The following is a 24638-nucleotide window of genomic DNA, read 5'->3' as shown; positions in this document are numbered from 1 at the left end:
ATGGGAGGTGGAGGAGGAGGAGGCTCCTCGGGGATGAAGATCATCATGGGAGGGGGAGGCGGTGGAGGTTCCTCCGGATGCTGCGGTGGAGGATCCGGTGGTGGATCTTCAAAGAGCATGATGGGAGGTGGAGGCGGTGGATCCTCTGGATGCTGCGGTGGAGGATCTGGTGGTGGCTCCTCAAAGAGCATGATGGGTGGTGGAGGTGGTGGTGGATCCTCTGGATGCTGCGGTGGAGGATCCGGTGGTGGATCTTCAAAGAGCATGATGGGAGGTGGAGGTGGAGGTGGATCCCATGGGATGAAGATCATAATGGGAGGTGGAGGCGGTGGTGGATCCTCTGGATGCTGCGGTGGAGGATCTGGCGGTGGATCTTCAAAGAGCATCATGGGAGGTGGAGGTGGTGGAGGATCCTCTGGGTGCTGCGGTGGAGGATCCGGTGGTGGCTCCTCAAAGAGCATCATGGGAGGTGGAGGTGGTGGAGGATCCTCTGGGTGCTGCGGTGGAGGATCCGGTGGTGGCAGTGGGGGATCAGCCCAGAAGATCATCATCAGCTCTGGCGGTGGAGGAGGCTCCTCCGGATGCTGCGGAGGAGGATCTGGTGGTGGCTCTTCAGGAGGGCAGATCATCATGGGAGGGGGAGGCGGTGGTGGATCCTCTGGGTGCTGCGGTGGAGGATCCAGTGGTGGCTCCTCAGGCCAGACCATCATCATCAGCTCTGGCGGTGGCGGCGGAGGCTCCTCCCAGTCCAGCCAGCACAAATGTCCCATTGTCATCCCCAGCGTGGTGTCCCACCAGACCAAGCAGAGCTCCCACTGGCCCTGCCAGCAGAAGTAACAGCCCTGGGCAGCTCCGGTTCCCATCGGGAACAGCCGAGTCCTTGCACTCCAAGCTTGCTCCCAGCACATCCCCGTCCCTTGTGTTCCCTCGGTGCTGCGTCCCTGTGCTGTGAACTCCCAGGTGGCTCCTCCGTGCCATAAATGTGACGGGAAATAAAGATTTCTGTGCACGGACACAACTGGTTTGTGAGGTTGTTTTTCTCCTTTGTCAGTTTGCTTCCCAAACATGAATAAAACATCCAAACCATTCTGCTGGGAAATGTTCTCCAGCCTGGAGCAGGTGCTCATCAACAGATCTTTCCCATACCCAACCTAATTTTCCCATCTTTCATCCTGAATCCGTTCCCTGTGTCCTGTCCCTGCAGTTCCTGAGGGAAAGTCCCTCTCCAACTTCCCTGGAGATCCTGGGAGGGGCTCTGGGTTCTCCACAGGCTGAACATTCCCAGCCCTCCCTGCCAGGATCCACAGGGGCTCCAATCCTTTTATCAGCTCCATGGCCTCCTCTGGACTTGCTCCAACAATTCCTTGTCCTTCTTATGTTTGGGACACCAGAACTGGAGACAGCATTCCAGGTGGGATCCCACCAGAGCAGAGCAGAGGGAAAAATCCCTCCCTCACCCTCCTGCCCACTCTCCTTTGGATGCAGCCCAGAGACAGATGGCTTTCCACTCAAAGGGGGAAAATCCTCTCACAAAGGACTCCCAAAATTCTCTTTGGAACAGCTGGGATTAGTCTTGAGTCCAGTAAACTTTTAAAACCCAGAGGGGTTTTGTTCATCTCACAAACACGCCTGGTAGGGAGGAAATAAAATTAGGAATTAAAGGGATCATCAGCCCTGAAACTCTTGAGGGATCACGACTGACAGAGTTCTGGAGAGTTCCTCTCCAGGGTCACACCCCACGTTGTCAGCATCACTGTGTGTGAGGGAAGCTGGTGGGGAAGGGATCGAGGGTTCTGTAGGATCTGGCCAGGGGTTTGTCCTCTTCTCGTATCAACCACCCGCCGAGGTGTTTGCAGTGAGGAGATGAGGAGGTACCATGACCTGCCAGCCCTTCCCGAGGGGTGCAGGGACATCAGAGCATCACAAAACTGAGAAGATGGCCCCAAAGCCTTTTACATCCCCATTTCCCTTTACCCCACACGGGTATCCAAATTTCTCCCTGACCTGGGAGAGGCTGTGGTGGGGCCAACCCTTCCAACAGCTGCAGTTCCAGCCACGCTTTTCCTACACCTCTGGCTAACAAATCCATGTGCTCCAGGCCCAGTGCTTCCAGGAGATCCAACCCTGGGCTCTCCACACTCCGTGGTTTGCAGGAGCTCCTCTCAGCACCCTTCCAGAAACCTCCACGGTGTTTCCTCATCCCTGGGTCAGGACGAGCTGCTCATCCTGGGTGTCCCTCTGTGCCAACGAGCAGCTAATCCCGAGTGTCCCTCTGGGCAGGTCCCTACAGGTTGAAGGCACGGAAGGGATCAAGGTGTTGAGATCCTCAGGAGTACAACACCCACACATCAGAGCTGGGAGCCAGAACAGCGGTGACACCTCAGATCTGGAGATGAGAACAGAGATAAAGCCACGGGAGGGACTCCAAAGCTGAACAAAGGGGCTCCTGCACGTGTGTCCCCCCCGGTGCTGGTGGCCCTGTCCCCATCCCGAGGGTGTCGCGTGTTCAAAGTCACGTTCATGGTGACAGCTGGGACCTGCTGCTGCTGTCACACGTCCCCACAGCTCAAACCCCTATTAGTCCTTCCTCTACTCAGTGTCCCGGGAGGGCGGATGCTGCTGTCAGGCTCCAAACACGCGTGACACAGAGCTGGTGTTGGGACAGCTGTGCTGACAAATCATCATCCTCCAGCAGGGAACGTATCCAGGTGACTCCTCTGCTCAGGTGTGGGTGGGGTGGCCAGTGAAGACCCTCAGAAATGGCTCCTGCTGAGGTGGATGGGGTGTTTAATGTCCTAGAGTTCAAAGGCAAGGTCTTGATGGCCTTCAAGCACAACTTTGAAAAGCAGAAGGATTTCAAGGTTTTCCCCGCTCCAGCCTGGAGACTGAGACCCCTGGAAGCTGGAGCTGAGCACAGACCGCCATGGAAATCCAACAGCCACTTCCACCTTGGGGTCACAAAAGACAGAAGGGAGAAGTCCCCTTTGTCACTGTCACCCTCACAGCGTCCTCTGACACAGATCTGGGCAGCTCCAAAGCAGGGAACTCCATTGGGGTGGCACCTCTGGCCTTTCCCAGCAGGATGGGCATGATCCTGCTCCCTGTCTTGCCAGTCCTGGAGAAAATTCTCCAAAATTCTCCAAAATTCTCCAAAATTCTCCAAATTCTCTGGGGCTCTGCTCAAGCACATCCTTTATCCCTGTCCTTCCATCACCCTCTGGCTCCAACTCACGCCAGTCCCCATCGCTTGGCATCTGCTCAGTCCCCACTCTGTCCTGAGCGCCCAAGAAGCTCCAGCCCAGCAGAAAGACATTGAGGAACCCCCAAAACAGACCCTGATGTGGCGTTCACCCCAAAAATTTGGAGCGAGGCTCCCGAAGGGAATCATTAACCAGAATTAGCGACCGCGGTACAGAACGGGGCTGATGCGCCTCCTTTCGCATCACCTCTGCTGCAAGTGAGTCAAGGAAGGAGGCAGCTGAGGCCAAGCTCTGTCAATAAATCTCTCAGCATTCCTTAGGGTGTCTCACTTCCCTCGGGAGCGCAACGCATCCAGTATAAAAGCTCGGCTGTCCCAGGGCTCCTCACTCGACCGACACCGAGCACCGCGACGTTCCCACCAGCTCTGAAGGTAAGCCCGTAGATACGGAAGCTTCTGGAACCTCCACGCAGGGAGATCCCTCCACCAGTTTGTCTTTTGGGCGTTCTTTGAGCCATGGTGGCTCCACCAAAATCCAACTGGAGGTGCCAACAGAGCTGCCTTCCTTAGACAGTTGCAGCTGGAGCTCTGAAAGCTGAACTTTCAGCTGCTGAGTCAGCGTGAGACATCCAGAAGGATCCACACAATTTTTTAGGCGTGCCAGAGCATGTGTGCGAACCTCGGGAAGAGTTCCCAACCTTCCTGCACGCAGAGGCTTCCTGCAACTGTTGTGACCTGCAGAGAGCTCCCCGGGATGTCACGGCAGGGCTCACAGGGGGAGGGAGTTTAAAGCTGCCGTCCTCGTAGGGCCACAGAAGATGGGACAAATGGGACAATTCCTGGGAGCTCTTCCTTCTTTGTCTGCTGGGAAGGCTCAGCTGCGTCTCCAAGGTTCTCCTTTCTGACAGCTCCGTTCCTTGCAGGGTCACCGCTCCAAGATGTGCTCCAGACAAAGCTCCGGAGGCTGCCATGGGATGTCCTCCCAGTCCAGCGGGTGCCACAGCTCGGGCTCCAGCTGCCACGGGAGCGGCTCCTCCAGTTACCAGTCCCAGGGCTCCTCCTGCTCCGGCAAAATCATCATCAGCTCTGGTGGTGGAGGAGGTGGATCCTGCTGCAGCGGGGGCTCCTCCGGATACGGGATGGGAGGGGGATACGGTGGTGGCTCCTCAGGATCCAAGACCATCATTGGAGGGGGAAGCAGTGGAGGGTGCTCAGGTTATGGCATGGGTGGAGGATACGGTGGTGGATCCTCAGGATCAAAGAGCATCATTGGAGGTGGAAGCAGTGGAGGTTCCTCGGGATGCTGCGGTGGAGGGTCCAGCTATGGGATGGGAGGAGGATACGGTGGTGGATCCTCAGGATCAAAGACCATCATTGGAGGTGGAAGCAGTGGAGGTTCCTCTGGATGCTGCGGTGGAGGGTCCAGCTATGGCATGGGTGGAGGATACGGTGGTGGATCCTCAGGATCCAAGAGCATCATTGTAGGGGGAGGTAGCGGAGGTTCCTCTGGGTACTGTGGTGGAGGATCTTCAGGTTATGGCATGGGTGGAGGGTATGGTGGTGTGTCTTCAGGAACCAAGATCATAATGGGAGATGGAGGCAGTGGAGGTTCCTCTGGGTGCTGCAGTGGAGGATCCAGCTATGGGATGGGTGGAGGATACGGTGGTGGATCCTCAGGATCCAAGAGCATCATTGTAGGGGGAGGTAGCGGAGGTTCCTCTGGGTACTGTGGTGGTGGATCTTCAGGATACGGGATGGGAGGAGGGTACGGTGGTGGCTCCTCAGGAGGGAAGACCATCATTGGAGGTGGAGGCGGTGGTGGATCCTCCGGATGCTGCAGTGGAGGATCCAGCTATGGGATGGGCGGAGGATACAGCAGCAGCTCCTCAGGCCAGACCATCATCATCAGCTCTGGAGGTGGCGGCGGAGGCTCCTCCCAGCAGAAATGTCCCATTGTCGTCCCCAGCGTGGTGTCCCACCAGAGCAAGCAGAGCTGCTACTGGCCCTACAGCCAGCACAAGTGACAGCCCTGAGCAGCTCCGGTTCTGAGCCTCTGCCACGGCACCTCTGTGTCCCAGCCCTGGCTCTGCTGCCTTGTCCTTCCCAGCGCGTCCTCTCCTGTCCCCTGGACGCTGCATCCTCGTGTGACAACTCCAGGATTCCCCTGCTGTGCTCCTGGTGTTGGGGTGCCTTTGATAATGTTCTGCTGCTTTCCCAAAGGCACTTTTTATAGCCAATAAATTTCATAATTGCTCAAAACTGACCTTTTATTTTGGTAATTAATTAATTTCTTGCACCATCAACCTGCATTTCATGGTCTTGGGATGTAGAAATGTCTCTGATGAGGTGTTTCGCTCCAAAGCCACCTGGTTTATTGTCCCAGAGGTTCTGCACCTTCATTTCCCACCTGGGCTCTGTGAGGGAGGAGCAGAAGATCCCAAAATTCAAAGGAACCACAGCACCGACACCCTTTGGTGCCTGGGCATGGTGCAGGCCGTGTCCTCCGAGGTGCCAGCACCCACTGACCACCTCTGTGGACCTGATGGGAGATGTGACCAGGCCCACCAGGCTCAGCTGGGAAAAGTGGGCAATAAAACCATGACAACTTCCACGGCCTTGCCATCCTCCCCTTTCCTGCAGCAAACGTGAGGGAACAGCCTCAGGCTGTGCCAGGGGAGGCTCAGGGTGGACAGCAGCAGGAATTTCCCCATGGAAAGGGTGGTCAGGCCTTGGAAGGGGGTGCCCAGGGAGGTTTGGAGTTCCCAACCCTGGAGGTGGCACTCAGTGCCCTGGGATGGATGACAAAGTGAGGACAGGCTGGGCTCGATGGTCCGGGAGGGCTTTTCCAACCTCAGGGATTCTGGAATTCCATGATCTGTACCCAGAGCGAAGCCTCACCTTCCAACCAGCCAACCCAGCCCCGGGCCAGGCAGGAGGGAATAAAACCAGCAGCAAATCCCTCAAGCAGCTCCAGATCTTCCTCCCGGCCCCAAATCCCTCCCTTCCCAGGCTTTGCACCCTGTCCTGACAGCCCCACGCACGGATTTTTACCCGGGATTGGGGCTTTGGCCAAAACTGGGACTCTCTGTCCCCAAAGTGACACTCCCGGGAGCTGAGCAGACCCCAGAGCTGCTCTGTGGGGTCGGGCTGGAGCAGCTGGGATCTGCAACCCCCTCCAGCCTCCCTGCAGGCCCAGGTGCTCTTCCCAAACCAGAGGAAGGAGATGAAACAGAAGGAAGGGAGGGATTTGGTGTCATAATCCTTCATTGAAGCCTAATCCAGCCTGGCTGGGTTTAAGCATCGGGACATCCCTCAATCTCCGTGTTTAAACTCCCTTAGAGCACCTTTAGCACCCTTGCAAAATACCCATTCAGGGCATCAATCACTTCTAAAGACCTTCTGGTTCATATGCAAATGTGGAAAACAAACAACTTTCCCTGGAGGCAGCAGGGAGGGCTCAGCTCGTCACCAGAGCACCGCCAGCATCTCTTCCCCTTGTGCGTTCTCCTACACCCACATCCCCACCCACCTCTCCCGGGGCTGGGGGCCCGAGGATTCCTGCGTAGCCCAGGGCAGGGGCACAGGAATCGGCTCATTAGGCAGAAGTAACAATTACAGCAGCGAAATGAGCGGTGTGAAGGCAGATATGGATCGGGAGTCAAAGCAAACACTGAAATCGCAGTTTGGTAAATAAATCCTTCTCATTCCCGAGGGTGTCTCACTTCCCATCCATGTTAAACGCCATATAAATGTTCCCGAGGCTGTTAAAGCAACTCATTCAGTCGACTTTTACCTCCTAAATGTGTTTCCGATGGCTGAAGAGGGTAAGTCTGGGTTTTTTTCTGGGATTTTATCATTTCCTAGTCGCGGGGTGCAGCTGATTTGAGAGCTCGGCTGGTGCTGGCAGCGGGACCTCTCGTCCTGAGACAAATCCTCGGGATCTGGGTGGGTTCTTGCTCCGTTCTGGGTCCAATCCTGGGGAGAAAGGTGAAATCAAGGCGCCAGACCGGGATACAGAGGGATGAGCAGGGTAAAAACCCGGGTGGGGTCTGCGGTGGGGACTGCACAACCTTTGTGGGTTTGAATGTGCAGGACACGTTTTTGATATTAATTAATAACAGCCCTGAGCTGGACCTCAGGATGGCCACGAACCTCTGTGTCCGAGCCAATCACTTTCTACAAAAGAATTTTGGGGCTGCAATAACAGAGCCAGGGTGGAAACTTTGATCCTTCGCTCTTGCAACAACTGAGAAACAGAAACGAGGATGATCCCCGGTATTTTTGAAGCTCTGTGTCTGTGGACACGAAAATGAGCGGGGGAATGGCAGTTATTAGAGGGGAAAATAATATATTTCAGGATTTATATTTCAGGTTTTGGATTCAGAATATATTTCAGCTTTTGGATGCCCTGGAAATAGAGGTAGAAAGAGGAAAGCTATCCCTGGGAGAGTACAGATATCCTTGGATTTGAAGAACAGGGGCTTGGAGCAACCTGGTCTAGCAGAAGGTGTCCCTGGCCATGGCAGGGGGTGGCACCGGATGAGCTTTAAGCTCTTTCCCAACCCAAACCACTCCACAATTCCACGATTCTCAAACAGCTCAGCAGTTCTCAGTTTCAAAGCCTGGAATTGCCCCAGTCCCTGGCCAAGCTTTCCTGGCCGCACCACCGGCCCTGGCGCAAACACGAAGCAAAACCCTGCGAGTTCGGGTGTTTTCCTTTCCTCTTGCAGCTTTACCACTGTCTCCGGCGGAAATGTTCCCGGCGGAACCGGGGCTACAGCCGGGAGATCTCCCTGAGCCACAGCGGCTTCTGCAGCGGGAGCTTCTCCAACCACCACGGCCGCGCCTCCTTCTCCTGCGGCCGGGAGGGCTCGGTCACCTACAGCCGGAGACCCCCGCCCTGCCCTCCCCGGCCAGCGCCAGCCCCCTTCAGCATCTCGGGGGGCTTCTCCTGTGACACCGAGGGGTCCCTGGTGGTGGCCAGCGGGGACTGTGGGGTCTCGTCTGGCTGGGATGTCGCGGTGGGCACGGTCCCGGTCTATGGCTCCGGGGTGGGAGCGGGGTTCGGCGGAGAGGGCGCGGCTCCTGCCGTGGGCAGCGCATCCATCTACCACGGAGGGGATTTGGGGATGGCAGAGGGAGCAGGGGCTGGGTATGGGTACACCGCGCCCCTGAGGGACACCCTGGGCACGGGGGGGGTCGCTGAGGGGTCGGGGTACCACGGGGGATATGGAACTGGGGCATTCCCAGGCCCGGAGCTCAGCCCTGCGGGCGGGGGATGCGCTCAGGTGGTGCAGCAGAAGTGCCCCGTGGTTGTCCCCACCATCAAGAGCCAGCAGTGCAAGCAGAGCACCCACTGGCCCCCCATCCAGAAGAAGTGACTGGCCCAGCCTTTCCCACAGCCCAAAAGTGCCCCTGGATGTGCCACAGTGGAATTTCCCCCTGACCACGCCACTAAATCGCATTCCTGACGTGGGGCTGTGCTGACAACAGTCCCCCAGAACTGCTGGAAAAAGGGGTTTGTGTTGTGGTGATGGGAAAAGATTCTTTTCTCCATCTCCTTCGGATCACGGGCTGGAAAATAAAACCTCACAGTGTGTGGGTAGTTTCAATATTTGGACAGTTTCTTTCATTTCTGGCTCCTTCACCCAAAATGCGAATGGGTCCTCAAGGAATCCCCAGAACACAAAAGACCTCCTTCATGTGTATTTTACAGCCAATTTGAATGTAACATTTATATGAACACAATTAAAAATACATCCTTTTCAACAGAGAGAGAGAGAAGGTGGAGGCTGGGAGATCTCCAGAGGTCTCCTCCAACCCCAACTATTCCAGAATTCTGGGAATCTTAACCTGGCTCTCTCTGGAGATGCTGTTCCCACCCCAAGGAGCCCGGGCCCTGCGAGACCCCCCTTCTTAACGAGATCCACCAATCTCCCGGGGGATTTCCGACTGATTATTATTTACAGCCTGACCTGGGGAGTGAAAGGTTGTTTACCTGGCAGCAATTCCTGTCCCAGAGATTGCCAGGATGGCGTAACCCCGAGCACGTAGAATGAGGCAACTCCAAGGAGCTCCTTGGCTCCCGCCCCAGAACCTGCTCCTGGCATTTTTTGATAGGATCAGGCCCTAAATTAGGCACAGGGAGAGGACGGTGCCGGTGCTGGTTGGGACGTGGGGTTTGCCCAACATTTAATCTTCCAGGACTCTTCTTTGGGGTTGTTTGACTCATCCAAATTGTTGTTAGGAAGGGGAAAAAAAAAAAAAACCAACAACAAAAACAAAACACAATGGATCTGGGTCCGTTTAAAAGTGAGACAAAAAAAGCAGATTGTGTGTTTTTTACCCTTCTGCTTTCACCCACCTGGGGGGGTTTTGACCCCAAAATCCAGAAAGCTTTGCCCTGAAACACCGAAGACCCAAATCCTCTGAGGTCTAAACCCGTGTTTGATGCCACAGGATCCTTCACTCATAAAGTGTTGTAAGATCATCATGTGGGGACAATTACACAATTACACAGCCCTATTAAATTCCATTCTAAAATTAGGCAACGTTATCATTTATTTCCTTTTATTTGTGTTTCTAAAATCTACCACTGCATTATTGATATTTCCATGGGGTTCCTTCCTTCATTAAGGGAGCAAAAAAAACTCTGAAAGCTCAAACAAATTCCCAGAGAATTCCAGAAAACCAAGCCCAGATCCTTCAAGTATTTGTGTTTATCTGAGAGCTCAAATTCCCAGAGAATTCCAGAAAACCAAGCTCAGAGCCTTCAAGTATTTGCATTTATCCAACTGACCAAAAACCACCTCAAAATTTCAGTCCCTCCCAAAACAAAGAGAACTGGGAACACTTCAAAATCCCATTTCTTCTTCCCTGGTTCTTGAGGCTCCTTTCAAAGGACACTCCCCAAGCTGGGGTGGTTCAATATTTAATAGACCCAGGGCGAACAGGTTTGCATCCAGAGGTTGGAGATGAGGAGCCGGAGCTGATCCGCCCTCCCCAGAGCTCAGCTCCAGCCCGGGGCTGGGAGGAGTCCGAGGCTGGGTTTTATCCTTGGCACAAAGAGGTTTCCTCCCCTTTCCTTGTGCAACAGGGCAGGGACGAGTCATCCTCTGAGGAACTCGCTCCAAAGATAACACATCCCAAATCCCGACTCTGATAAGCCAAGACTCATCCCCAGCTCTGATAAGCCAGGACTCATCCCGAGCCTGTCGCTGCTTGTTAAACCAAGGCCCCGCTCCTGCTGAGCTGGGCTGAGCAGTAAACACGGGTCTGGCTTCTGGATGAAAGTCTCCAGCTGGCGCCTCTGGATAGAAACTCCAGGAGTTGTTTCAGCGATAGCAAACGGGAGCCACCCCTCGGCTTCGGGGGATCTCTGCCCAACAAAACCTCCGTGGCTCCGTGAGTGGAGGTGGGAAATGAGTGAAAACACATCAGGAGTCCTGCTGGAATTCCATGGTCCTTGGCTCCGTGAGTGGAGGTGGGAAATGAGTGAGAACACATCAGGAGTCCTGCTGGAATTCCATGGTCAGGCCGGAAACGGGAGGGAAAATGGGAAACCGGGGCTGTTGCGAAGCCGTGGTTGCATCCATGGTTGCGCCATCCCGGGGCTCTGCACCCAGGTGCTCCCATCCCGCCCCAGGGAAGAGCCGGCGGAGCTCGGGATGCGTGGGGAGCTCGGGCGCGTGGTCTCTGACCCAGCATTTTACTCACAGCTTACTCACGGGTGCAAGGTTTGCGCAAGCGCCTTCCGTAGGCACCGATCTCCCATCACCGCTCCAGACCCCGGCAAATAAAACAGAGTAAAATTGAGTAAAAAGGGAATTTTCAAAGAGAAATTCTGTGTGGGGCATCTTGGGGCTGGCCAGGAAAAATGCCAGCGATGAAAATTGGTGGTGGCTGTGTCAGTGATGGTGGAATGGCCGTGAAATTAGGTGGGAAGCAGACGGACGCAGGTAGGGAATCACAGAGCAGGTAGGATGGAGCAGGTAGGGAATCACAGAGCCATGGAACCACAGCATCTCAAAATCCCAGATCTCACAATCACAGAGCAGGTAGGACGGAGCAGGTAGGATGGAGCAGGTAGGGAATCACAGAGCTGTGGAACCACAGCATCTCAAAATCCCGGATCTCACAATCACAGAGTCCCCGAGCAGCAGGGGAGCAGGGCCACCTGGAGCAGGTGACACAGGGACACGTCCAGGAGGGTTGGGAATGACTCCAGAGAGGAACATTCCAGGCCCTCCCTGGGCAGCTGCTCCAGGGCTCTGCCCCCCTCCACGGCGAGAAGTTCTCCCTCACCTTGAGGAAACCTCGTAACATTTCTGGGGGATTCACAGGTAGGAGCCAACACTTCCCAGAGTGGCCTGTGCCACCAGCTGGGTTTGCCAGGTCACCTCCCAGCCAGAGCCTCCCACAGTGGCCACAGACTTCATCATCCTGGTTTTGTTCCTTTGGGGAATGACCCTGTCAGAGAGGGGACCCTCAGCTCGGTTCCTGCAGGTGTCTCACGGGGTGAAAACAACTTCAGAGATGTTTTCCAAGCACATCCAACCAAGACTTTCTAAGAATTTGCCATTTTCTATGGTGAGCACTTGAGAATGGTGGTTTTTCTCCACTTGGCTCTACCAAGACCAGTCAGGGAGGACTGGGCACCTCTGCTTCCTGCCAGACTCCAGGTGAGAGGTTTTGGGAGGACAGGAACCCCCAAACTCACCACCTTTGCCATCCATTTTGCAACCTAAAACTCATCGCGCCGTGAGGGTGAGACAGCCCAGCCGCCCACACGGTTTTCACTCAGAGCCCGCCAGGGGCAGGGTGCAATTAAAGCTGTGTAAGACGAGGAAGACAATCCAGAACCTGACAAGTCAATCAAAGAAACCGGGAGGAAGGAGCTTTTGAAGGTGGTGGGTAATTAGGGGTGCGGCTGTTTTGTAAATACCTTGGTCATTTTTCCCCAGGGGGTTATTGCATTTTCAGGAAGGGACTTGGGAACTGTATAAAAGTCCTTGGAGGGGAGAGCAGCTCATTCACTCAGCTCCGCTCCTCCTCCCGAGCCTCCACAGCCAAGGTGAGTCCCTGCTCCACCGCTAACCTTTCATTCCAATGAGAATTCCCTGCACTGAGCTGGGCTTTGCTCTGGGGGCATTTCCTGGGGTTATTGAGAGCCAAATCCTTGGCTCTGTGGCTGGGGCTGTTTTGTGCTCCCAAAAATTACGGCCGCCTGTGCTGAGAAGTAAAATTTATTATTTATTATAGTTATATTTTGATGACTCCGGTGCTTTCCAGTATCCAAACTGGAAATGACTGGAAGCAAAGGATGGGATTTGGGGATGAATGGGAGACAGCAGCCTGATCTTCCATAAGAACCCCTGGGGTTAAGCTGGGAATTTTAATTGCATTTATAAGCCTGACTCCTTTACTAAGCTCCTTTGGAAAACATTCAGGAGCTGAAAGTATTAAAACATCCTTGAAGAAATTTAGGAAAGAGCGGAGAAGGCGGATTTAAACTGTGAGAGGAAGGAGCAGCAGGATCCTCTTCCAGCTCAGCATCCCGGATGCCTTTTGCCTCCCTGAAATCCCAGCAATCCTTGGAAGGGGGTTGGGATGTGCACAGAGGATTTTCCTCATGCTCAGGAAACGGGGCCTGGAGGGAGCAGAGGACACGAGGAGGAAGGAAGGCTCAGGAATTTGTCTTTATTTCGGGCACCTGCCTCTGGAAGTGGATTTTTCCGGGGCTCTGGCACCAGTCCTGGCTGCGCCAGGGCCCCTCAAGGCTACGAGATTTTGGGATTCTTGCCGAGATGCCTCTTACTGGTGCAGGATATCCCAGCATCACACAGAGCTCCTCCGGGAGCATCCCGGGATGCAGCCAAGGAAGAACAGGGAAACGGCTCAAAAAGTGGCAGGGAAATGGCTCAAGGATAACAGGGAAATGGCTCAAGGAAGAACAGGGAAATGGCTCAAGGAAGAACAGGGAAATGGCTCAAAAATAGCCAGGAAGTGGCTCAAGGATAACAGGGAAATGGCTCAAGGAAGAACAGGGAAATGGCTCAAGGAACAGCAGGGAAATGGCTCAAAAACAGCCAGGAAATGGCTCAAGAAGTGGCAGGGAAATGGCTCAAGGAATAGCAGGGAAACAGCTCATGGAGCTCAGCAGGAACAGAGGCTGGAGCTGCTGTGGGGACTCATGAGAGGGTCCAGATGGTCCAGGCTGATGCAGGACTGTGGGAATGAAGCCCCAAACTGGGGAAACTGGATGGGCAGAAAGGCAAATCCTGCTGAGCCCCGCTGGGCTGGGCAAGAGATGGCACCGGTGCCCTCCCCGCATCTAACGCCAAACTTCTCTCCCCTCCAGGTTCCCAACCTTCCCTCCGACCAGCCCAAAAATGTGCTCCCGTGAGAACAGAGGCTGCCACAGCTCCGAGAGCTCCTCCTGCCACGGCGGCAGCTCCTCCTGCCACGACAGCGAGCGCTCCTGCCACGGCTCCGAGGGGATGGTGTGCCACGAGGTGACCCCGGTGCCGGACGTGACCCCCGTGGTGGTGCTGACCCCGCAGTGCCCGGTGGCCACCGGGACGGGGCAGGTGCCCCTGGCGCAGGTTCCGTGCCAGCAGCAGCAGCAGCAGATCAAGCAGCCGGTGCAGTGGCCGCCGCAGCAGCAGCAGAAGTGAAGGGCCCGGAGCTGCTCCTGTCCCCTGTCCCCTGAGCTTGGACAGGCCCTGCCTCATCCCTTCCCTCCTCCTGAGAACCCCAAGTGGCATTAGTGCGGTGGAATTGGGATTTTTTTTTCCCCCGCGTGCGCGGGAATTCCGATCTCTTCATTCCCTGCTCCTGTCTCCAGTAGCAAAGGTGTGATATTAAAACCTAAAGCTCATCAAACCTGCTGGCGTCCTGGTGTTTTTCCACTGGTTTTCCTTATCTTTGGCATCGTTCCCGAGCCTGTCTGGGCTCAGGGGAGCTGCTTTCCACAGCTCCCACCCCTTCCCGTGGCATTCCAGTGGCTGGGATGGCTCAGCTCTGCAGTCCCCGCACCCTGGGCACCTGCCAGGCTGATTTCAAAAGCTGTCTGGGGCTGCAGGTGCAGATCAGCATCTCTGGAACCCCAGCCCTTGGCTTGGAGCCTCCCACCCTCACCCTTGTGAAGGGTTTGCGATGTGTTTGTGGCTGGTGAGCACGGAGCAGAGTCCGTCTGCGAGGTCTGGAAATCCCAGATCTCCATAAACAGGAGCAGGGGAGGGACCACGTCCTGCTCGGTGTCCCTTCTGACCCCTCTAAGAGGAGAATTTGGGGTTGGATTGGTCTTTTCTGCGAGGGGACTCTCCCTGCTTTGAAAATCCCATCAAGAGTTTGTGTTCCCTGGAGGAAATCCCAGGGTAAACGAGGTTGGAAAAGCTCTCCGAGACTTTTGAGTCCAAGCTGTGCCTGATCCCCAACTTCTCACCCAGCCCAGGACTCTGAGTGCCGCTTCCAGCCTTTCCCTGGACACCTCCAAACCTCCTTGGGCAGCCCCTTCCAAGGTCTGATCCTCCTTCCACGAGGAAATTTCTCCTGATGTCCCACCTGAGCCTCCTGCCAGGGAGCTGGAGAGAGGGAGAAGGTCCCCCCTGAGCTTCCTTTTCTCCCAGGAGTTTTCCAGACCCTTCTCCTGCTGCTCCAGCCCCTTCCCCAGCTCTGTTCCCTTCCCTGGATGCACTCCAGCCCCTCAACATCTCTCTTGAGTGAGAAAAAACATTCCCAGGTTTAAACTGACTTAAACCACAAAAGTTCTGAGTCCCTTTTGTAGATGTGAAAGGAAATGAAAAAAAAAAAAAAATAAATGGAATTTCAGATGAACAGATGTCCATGAAAATCCGGATTTCTCGCCACAGCAGAGCCGTGCCTGGGCTCTCCCCCAGAACCCACCCGGCCGATTGCTGCGGGCATCGGTGGCTCTGCTGGACGAGAGCAGCACCCTGTGCAATGCACGAGACATTTAATTAGCCAAGGCTTTGTGCCCAACCTTTGAAAGCAGCAAGAAAACGTGCTATTAGCACCCGCTTAATTATTGCTCTTGATTAAAATAACGAGGAGCCTCAGTCCCAGGCGTGAGGTCGGTGATGGCAGGAGCGAGGGATGAAGGTCGGGCTCGGGAATGTGCAGCTCCAGCCTGGCACTGGGACAAATCCACCTGTGCCAACAGGGCTTGAAACCCCGCCAGACGAGAGGCTCCGGGCTGGGCTGGACTCTGACTGAAAACCTTTGCGGGAAGATTAAATCTCCGAAGATGAATCCTTTCCAAGCAATCCAAGGTTTCACCCACGCTCCCGGCTGAGCCGGAGCCATCCAGGTTGTGTCACCTCGCGGAAGGAAAGACGGGAATCTCTCCCGAGCTGGAGTTCTGTTATCTCCACACACATCTGCGGAGTGAAGCAGGGAAGGTTGCAGAATTCCAGCAGGAAATTGTCCCCTCCTCCTCCTCCTCCTCCTCCTCCTCCTCCCACAAAGGCCACAGCAGCGAAGGTGCTGAATCCCCACGGATAAATATTCCAGGGAAATCCTCTCCCTCTTGCACTGTTCACAGCAAGCACAGGTCGGCGGAGGCAGAGCCAAGTCAGGGGTGCAAACACGGAATCTGTGGATAATTTCCTGTGAATGTTCCGGGCCATTGGTGAAACCCCCTCAGCCAAAAGCAGGGAGGGGCTGCTCGGCTCCGGCTGCTCATCCCACCCTGCACGGAGCTGGAAGCTTCCACAGTGAGCCACTCCAGGAGAACGGGGGCTTTGCCCTCTCATCACCTCAGACATCTCTGTTTCATCCCCCAGTTCCTGACATTTCCATCTGACACCCGTTTTTTTTTTCATTTTTCCCTCCTCACCTCTCTCACATCACAGCAAATCCCCTCCCACACACGGCCAAAAATCCCTGAAGTGCTGCCTGACCCAAACCTGGCAGGGAATTGTCCAGGGGTTCGTTCTGTGCACTGGGATAACGAAGCTCAGCTCTGAGAGGAGCAGTTTGAGGGATCCCGGTGAGTCAGGAGAGCATCATCCCAAAATCCCTCGTGCCTCACGCCTAATCCCCGGTGCCATCCCAATGTTGACACATTCCTGCCTTTTATGGGACGAGAAGATGTAATTGATGGGTCAGACGGGCATGACTTGTACCCGGGCATTGGGAAAACCCCGGTTCTGATGCGTCTCCTACATCACGTTGTTGTGTCTACGTCTCTCTGGAGCTTTGTCCCCGTCTCATCATCCCTGAAATCATTCCAGAGGTGCTGGAAGCAGGACAGCAACAGCAGCACTTTGTCCCAGCTAAAATAAAATAAAAATCTGAGTAAAATCAGAAGAGAAAATAACCAAAACACTTCTGGGAGGGTGAGCAGGACTCGGGCTGTCCTGGAGGTGTCCAAGGAACTCCTGGATGTGGCACTCAGTGCCCTGGTCTGCCTGACAAGGTGGGGCTTGGCCAAAGGTTGGGCTCAGTGGTCTTGGAGATCTTTTCCAACATCAACAATTCTGGAAATCTGGGATTCTGTTCACCTCAAACCATCCTGGTCCTGGGATTTGATGCCACTGCCCCGAACACCACGTCACAAACACAGATTAAAACAGCCCCTGGATTTGCTTGGGCAGGTTGTGGTGGATGGAGATCCACAGAGGTGGCAGCCCATGGACAGGAGCAGATCCTGGAGCAGGTTTGGTGGCAGAACCTGTGACCCCATGGACAGGAGCAGATCCTGGAGCAGGTTTGGTGGCAGAACCTGTGACCCCATGGACAGGAGCCCATCCTGGAGCAGGTTTGGTGGCAGAATCTGTGACCCCACGGACAGGAGCCCATCCTGGAGCAGGTTTGGTGGCAGAACCTGTGACCCCATGGCCAGGAGCAGATCCTGGAGCAGGTTTGGTGGCAGAACCTGTGACCCCATGGACAGGAGCAGATCCTGGAGCAGGTTTGGTGGCAGAATCTGTGACCCCACAGACAGGAGCAGATCCTGGAGCAGGTTTGGTGGCAGAACCTGTGACCCCACAGACAGGAGCCCACCCTGGAGCAGGTTTGGTGGCAGAATCTGTGACCCCATGGACAGGAGCAGATCCTGGAGCAGGTTTGGTGGCAGAACCTGTGACCCCATGGACAGGAGCAGATCCTGGAGCAGGTTTGGTGGCAGAACCTGTGACCCCACAGACAGGAGCAGATCCTGGAGCAGGTTTGGTGGCAGAACCTGTGACCCCACGGACAGGAGCAGATCCTGGAGCAGGTTTGGTGGCAGAATCTGTGACCTTTGTCTTTGGTGGGCACCCGGAGGAGAAGTCCTTGCTGGGCCACATTGTTTGGAATTATCACTAAAGGACAGATTTGGGCTAATGCAAATCTCTCCTTGAGATATCCGGCCCCATTGGGCAATTCCTCTGGATTATTCCTGCCCTGAACCCAATCCCCAGGGATTAACATCGGTAATTTTTCTTTCACATGGAGGTGGATCACGTGGATCCATGTGACCCTGAGGAATTGGCACTTCTGGATCACAAACACCTCCTCTGCCCGCTCCACGATGCTGTCCACGAGCAGATCCATCGGTGCCGGGGCTGGCGTCACTTCACGTGAAATTCCTTCCAATCTCCTTCATAGGGAGGTGAAGGAATTAATGAGCTATTAATAATTACAATGCTAGAAGCACCCAGCATCAAAGGGAAAATACGGGAAGCTGAACACAGCGGATAGAAATGGGCTGGGATCTGTAATTAGGGATGCCTCGTGTCCCAGATAACCCTGTGGAAAAGTATAAAAGGTTTCCCATCCCGGCTCCCTTCACTCGCTGCTCTGCTCCAAAAACAGCTCCATCCCCACTGCTGAAGGGTGAGTCCGATTTTTCTCTTTCCCTGGAGTTTCTTTAGGGAATTGGATGTTTTCCCATGAGTCTGGGTAGAACTGGAGTGTTGGATGCTCCCTCCTCACCGCCGGATCTTGGCCGTGCTGGAGAGCAAGTTCTTGTTACCCACAAGAGCAAATTATTAAAAAAATGACAATAAAGGCCTCAAGCAGAGCCTTTTTATACCAAAACTGCAGAAAGGGTAGAAAATACAGACAGGAAAGCCACAGGGTTTTGTGGGAAAGGGACTGGGAAGTTTCCAAGAGGAAGGAACCAGAAGGCTCTTGGGGAATGGATGTTTGGACCAATTTTTCTCTGGAAATCGAGTCCCATCCATAAAATCTTCTGTGTTTAGTGAGGGATTAAAGCTTCTCCCAACAACACTGACCCCACTTTCTCACCCCTGAAGAACCAGAAATTAGGAAGAAAATGGGGAATCCCAGTGCAAATGTCTATAAACTCCTGAGCGCTCCTCTCTTCCCTCCAGCTCTGCCCCACCATGTGCTCCCGCGGGTCCTGCCACAGCCACGAGACCTCGTGCCATGAGTCCCACTCCTCCTGCCAGCCGGGGCCCTCCTGCCACTACACCGTCCAGAGGCAGCCCGTGCAGAAGTTCAGCTACGTGACGCCCTGCTGCCCGCCCGTGCAGCGCTACTGCCCTCCAATGCAGCCCTGCTGCCCTCCAATGCAGCGTTATTGCCCCCCGGTCTGTCCCCAGGCCACCAAGAACATCTGCAAGCTGCCACCCTCGTACCCCAAGTACTGAGGGCAGGATCTGGCTCTGAGATGCACCAGATCGCTCCTGCCTTGGGTGCTCTCCCTGCCTAAAGCTTCCATCGGTGGTTCTTTATTGGCATTTTTGATTTGATCCTCGAATTCTTCGTTGGAATTTGGTTCCTGGTTTTGCTCCTATTCGGTTTAATTTGCTCAAGCAGGCAGGACCCAGCTCGGGTTGCTTTCCAGAAAGCTGGGAGTGATTCCTGCTGCTTTTCAGCCGTGTGACAGCCTCCAAAACAATAAAATTTGATTTCCAAAAGTAAAAGAGGTTTATGGTCTGTTTATCCTTTGACCTTTTTTTTTTTTTTTCTTCAGAACAATTGTTACCTCTGACTTCTTAGTCACCACTTCTCTCTCTTTCCTCCTCAAACTGATCACAAAACGTCCCTAAAATGTCAAAATAATAAAAGCCAGTGATCCCAGAGGCATTTCCCAGAGGCTCAGGGAGCTCGTCTGCACCGTATTTATTCACCTGTAGATATACAGGACGAGTATTTATACATTTATATCCAGAAGGAATTATTTCCGGGAGGGTGGTGATTCCACGGATCCCTGGGAGTGTCCAGGCTGGACGGGACCTGGAGCACCTCAGTCCCCTCCTCAGCAGCTCCTCACACTTCATTTGTCCCTCTGACTCACAAAACATTTCCAGGTGGTGCCTAATAAATGCAAATAAGCACCTCGTGGGTTTTCCTAACCCTCCTTCTTTCACTGAGCTCCAAATTACTGTTTCCAGTGGCAATTGCAGGCGCTTATTTTAAGTGTGAAATCCCTCTGGACTTTTGACAACCTCAGACTTTCCTTATCTCCCAGTCCAGCTGAGACACCGGTTCCAGAACAGGCTCTGTGGCTGCATCAGCTTCCCCAAGAGCTCAGCAGCCAGGCTCAGCTTGAATTAATAGCTCTGAGAGTGGGATGAGGTGTTCTCTAATGTCCCTTCCAACCCAAACCGTTCTGCGATTCCCTGATTCCGTGAATTCCTCCTGCCTGACGCAGAATTGACTCAAATTGACTCCCTCAAAAAAGGAGTTTTATCCACCCAGATGAAGAATTTCTGCATCATTTCCAGGAGACTTCAGATTTTCCTAAGCAAGGATTGGCTCTAAAAGATTTTCTTAAAAGCTTTTGGGTTTCTCAACCACGGCCTTACAAAATAAATATAAATAATCATAGAATCATGAAATAGTTCGGGTTGGGAGGGACCCTGAAGATCATCTCATTCCCTGACCCCCGAGTTGTTCCTGTGGTGCTCCCCTGGATAAAAGCCACAGGAAAGGGACAATCACCCATTTTATTGTCCTAAAACCTTGGGATGCTCTGAGAAAAACGTGGAAGCAAAGAGCGAAATGCGGGAATGAACAAAAATTACAAAACTGCTTAAATAAAACAGAACCCCACAGAAATCAGGGGTCAAAAACAGGTTGCCAAGAGGGAAAACCCTCACACAAACCCTTCCTGCTGAGGATTTGAAACCCCCTCCATCCAGGAGGAACGTAAACAGGAAAATGTTGCGGCACAAACAAAGAAACAGCTGATGGTTGGAAAATTGAAAGAATTGGGATTGGGGACGTCCTTTTGGGTCACCTCCGGAGCCGAGGTGTTCCGAGGTAGTCACCAGGACCTCCCTCTAATGAAGTCTGGGAGTTGTGGCTGTTAATTACCATCTTTTGTGTCAATCAAAATGTGACTCTGCCATTGAGAACCAGGGGCAGCGCGCGGGGAAGGAGTCAACCCTCCGGAGTTGATGCAATCCCGGTTGCCCAACGACAAATCACTTAATAACTGCGGGGATAGGTTCATTTTTGCCACGGAAATATGCAACTGCCTCCAAAATTCCCTTCTAAGCAGGTTGGGAAATTCTTTGTTTATTAAAGTGCTGAGGAAAATGCCACCATTGGCGCTTTTTCTTTTCCCCCTGACTGCGTCGAGTCGGAAATGCTAAAAATGAGACACAGGAGATAAATATGAATATGAGGGTTTGTGTCAGCATTGCCAAGAGGTGCCTAATTCCCAGGACGAGCCTTTGGGAGATATAAAAGTCCAGCATCCCCTGCCCATCCTTCACTCAGCACCAGCTCCCCGAGCTCTTCCTCTTCCTCCAGCCAAGGGTGAGTTGGATTATCTTGATTTATTTACTCTCGAGCAGCAGAAGTTCACAGAGCTCTGTGTTTAGACCTTGCCTTTGTCTTAGAAATTCTTCATTTTTGATGGCCTGCACACACACAAGGAGTGCTTGGTTTGCTCAAGGGTGGGATGGCAGAAAAGGAGGAAAAACTGAAGGAGCAAAGGCAGGGAGGCTTTGGGATTCATTCCCAGACTGGCAGGTGATGGAGGCAAGGAGAGCTCAGACAAGTCAGAGCAGTTTTAGAAGGAAATTTTACCTTAAAAAACCAACGGGAGCATCTCGGGGGGGAAATTCCCGTCATGGAGCCTCCTCCAAAAGGACGGGTCAGGATGTCCCACACACCACAAAACACAGGGAAACAGCATTTCCCGTTCCAGTCCCAAACAGGAGCCAAGGAAAAGGCACAGTGGGCAGCTGTCCCAGCCTGACCATCTCTCTCTTCCCTCCAGCTCCACCACAGAACTCCAGGACGATGTGCTCCCGCGGGTCCTGCCACGACTACGAGTCCTCCTGCCACAGATCCCGCTCCTCCTGCCACGGATCCTGGTTCTCCTGCCACAGATCCCGCTCCTCCTGCCACGAGCCGGAGCCCTCCTGCCGCTACCTGCAGAGGCAGCCGGTGCAGAAATGCACCTACACCAGGCCCTGCTGTCCCCCCGTGCAGCGCTACTGTCCCCCTGTCCCCTGCTGTCCCCCTGTCCCCTATTGTCCCCCTGTCCCCTGCTGTCCCCCTGTCCCCTACTGCCCCCCTGTCACCTACTGTCCCCAGGTCCCCTACTGTCCCCAGGTCACCAAGAACATCTGCAGCCTGCCACCGGCGTGTCCCAAGTACTGAACAGGATCCAGTCCCGGCCACCGGAGCCACCCCCTTGGACATCCCGACCTCGGCTCGCCTCGACCACGCTGAAATCCCTGGGTCTCTGCCCCGTGGGATCCTGGTGGGGGGATGAAATGTTCCCCTAATTAATATTCATGGTGTCGTTCTTGATAATTATTCGGGAAATTTCTAATTATTCCTGGCATGATGTTGGGAATCTTCCTCTGTCTTGCGCTTCTGTTTCAGACTCATCTGGGTGTGGGAAACAATAAATTCATGAGACCCTCATTGCCTCGTTGCCTTTGAGTTCCTTTATCCTCTTTTTCCTTGGTTTGGGGTTTTTTTTGGTAATTTTTTCAATTCAAATTTCTTTTTATTTCCAAAATATCCCAGTATTTGGTGGCAAATAATCCCCACGTTCATTTGGGAATGAGTAGAAGACACGTCAGCAAAAGAAAGGGGGAGATGGCCAAAAATTGGGCTCAATGATCTTGGAGGGCTTTTCCAACCTCAGTGATTCCAGGAAATTAAATGGAAGGGGGAAAAGTAGGCCACAGCTCCCTCTCAATATGTCATAACTTAACTCCGAGCTATTTCAGACCTTGGATACGAATTTTCAAATGTCTGAAAGCCTTTGAGCCTCTGAAAACAGAAATTCCTGTGAAGGAAAACTGAGCAGAGGATGATGGAAACTCTTCCGAGATCCCGTTTTCCTGAGCAGGCCGTGAATCTGGAGGATTCAGAGATGGTTTTTGGGTGCTTTTTTTCTTACCCTTCAAACTCTGAGTCAAACAGGGTCCTAAATCCAGCTTGAGTCCCCAAACTTCCAGCAGACAAATCCCAATATTTGCTCAAACTTCAGCTCCTCTTCTCCTCTTCTCTTTGGTGTGACCAGGCGAAAAAAATGTGAGGGATCACAGAAGGAGAGAGAAACCAAGGAACAGGAAAATTTAACATCCTCAGATCTCGCAGAGAGCTCAGGGTCAGATGTTTTTCTCTGATCCTGCATATTAATAACTCTTGATTCACGTGGAACAACCTGATGGGATCACCCCAGTCATCTGCCACATCGAGGGACACGTGAAGAATCAGGAACATTTTATTTCCTGCCATCCCAGGGAGCTGAGGAGATCCCTCTGGATTTTCCAGCCTTGTGCCATCCCCGGGAATTGCAGACAGTAATCCCATTTCCTCTTGGCACTCAACAACAGGGGAATTAAAACCCTGAGCTGTCACCTGCACCCAGGGGGAGAGCAACCCCAGGAGTCAGCGTTTCTGAGACCTTTCTGTGCCTGATGCAATCCCCGGCTGTCCCTCATCCCTAATTAACACCCGTCACATCAGTGTCAGTCTCCAGGAAATGGGAGAGAGCTGCCTCCCAAAATCCCTGCATTAGGAATCACCGACAGGACGGGGCCCGGTGCGTCAAGGAGGGAACACCTAAAAACAGGGGAAGCGCAAACATCTGCGGGATTGGAGGCAGAATTAATTAAAGTGTCATCGCAAGGAGGTGCCTCACACCCCAGGAGAGTATAAAAGGTCCCTCGGCCCCGTCCTCCGCAGTCGCTCGCCTTCGCTTCCAGAACCTTCTCGCTGCAGCTGAAGAGGGTAAGACCCAATTTCACCATTTCTGTTCTCGCTGACAAGACTGGAAGCCTCCACGAGGGGTTTTTATGGATCCTGTGGGATTTAGGGAAGTGTGTGCGCCGAGGGAGGGGTGGGGAATGGAAGATGGAGGGAGAAGGGTGCAGCCCCTGGAGGAACTTGGGTTCCTTGTGTTCCCCTTGGGGAACACAAACTCTGCCGGAACTGGGGCGTGGCAGATGGGCTCCTGGGGCTCCAATTGACTCACAGGGACCTGATTCCACACCACAATTCCCAGAGCGTGCCCAGCAGATCCGGCACGATCACGGGGGCCTTGGGTCCGGGTTAGGCAGGCGAAAAAAGGAGAGAAACAGTCCGTGGGAGATGTCAAGAAAAAGTATTATTCAAAAGAAAAGATGGGGAGTAAAAGAAAGGAATCAGAGCCTCCTCTCACCGCGTTGATCCCTTGCTCCGAACAGAACTCCAGGACCATGTGCTCCCGCGGGTCTTGCCACGACTACGAGTCCTCCTGCCATGGGTCCAGCTCCTCCTGCCACGGATCCCGCTCTTCCTGCCACGGATCCAGCTCCTCCTGCCACTACACCATCCAGAGGCAGCCCGTGCAGAAGTTCAGCTACGTGACGCCCTGCTGCCCGCCCGTGCAGCGCTACTGCCCTCCAATGCAGCCCTGCTGCCCCCCGGTGCAGCGTTATTGCCCCCCGGTGCAGCGTTATTGCCCCCCGCTCTGCCCCCAGGTCACCAAGAACATCTGCAAGCTGCCACCCTCGTACCCCAAGTACTGAGGGCAGGATCCAGCTCCGGGATGCACCGGATGGCTCCCGCCTTGGAAGGTTCCAGCTCGCCCCAGTGCTTGTGGCTGGGCAGCTTTGTCACTTCTCTCCAAGCAAAGCCTCCTAAAACTGCCAGGGGTGGTGCGGTTTTAGGGTGAAACCTCTCGGTTTAAGGAGCTCTGAGCTGTTTTGTCTTTCCTCTGCCAACGCTGGGAATGGTTCCCCTTCTCGCTTTGCTGCTTCGCTCTCCAGCACGACAATAAAAACGGTGTTTCAAGCCAAAACGAGCAGTCCTGGATGTTTTCAGTCACTGCCCCATTAGACAGCCCGGGTCGATGGGCAGGAGGGACACTGAGGGGCTGGAGTGTGGAACAGAGCTGGGGCAGCGGGAGAAAGGTCTGGAAAACTCCCGAGGGAGCTGGGAAAGGGGCTCAGCCTGGGGGAAAGGAGGCTCAGGGGGGACACCAGCAGGAATTTCCCCATGGAATGGG

The 24638-nt window shown here is 54.0% G+C and overlaps 3 protein-coding genes across 5 annotated transcripts in view; 2 read left to right on the top strand and 1 right to left on the bottom strand.

The window, feature by feature from the left end:
- The window catches only part of LOC131590446 (claw keratin-like), a 47558-nt gene that overhangs the window by 21132 nt on the left and 1788 nt on the right, over nt 1-24638 (bottom strand). The window contains exon 2 of one of the 3 annotated variants that reach the window (XM_058860516.1): nt 6993-7174. The exons of the other annotated variants lie outside the window; for them this stretch is intronic. Coding sequence (XP_058716499.1) covers nt 6993-7056 — 64 coding nt within the window. The 5' untranslated portion in view covers nt 7057-7174. The remainder of the gene's footprint in view (nt 1-6992; nt 7175-24638) is intronic. 3 annotated transcript variants of the gene reach the window in all.
- LOC131590445 (loricrin-like) lies at nt 4138-5223 on the top strand. The gene has a single exon (XM_058860515.1). It carries the CDS (start codon nt 4138-4140, stop codon nt 5221-5223), a length of 1086 nt encoding a protein of 361 aa, XP_058716498.1.
- Nucleotides 18553-18819, top strand: LOC131590597 (putative small proline-rich protein 5). The gene has a single exon (XM_058860810.1). The coding sequence runs from the start codon at nt 18553-18555 to the stop codon at nt 18817-18819; it is 267 nt and encodes an 88-aa protein (XP_058716793.1).

Source organism: Poecile atricapillus, chromosome 33 (assembly GCF_030490865.1).
Source record: "Poecile atricapillus isolate bPoeAtr1 chromosome 33, bPoeAtr1.hap1, whole genome shotgun sequence".
In the NCBI taxonomy this organism is placed as follows: Eukaryota; Metazoa; Chordata; class Aves; order Passeriformes; family Paridae; genus Poecile; species Poecile atricapillus.
The sequence above is the reverse complement of the archived record's forward strand: the minus strand, read 5'-3'. Positions and strand labels throughout refer to the sequence as shown.

Excerpts from the sequence above, each read along its gene's own strand:
- LOC131590445 (XM_058860515.1), top strand. The coding sequence starts at position 4,138 with ATGTGCTCCAGACAAAGCTCCGGAGGCTGCCATGGGATGTCCTCCCAG.
- LOC131590597 (XM_058860810.1), top strand. The coding sequence starts at position 18,553 with ATGTGCTCCCGCGGGTCCTGCCACAGCCACGAGACCTCGTGCCATGAG.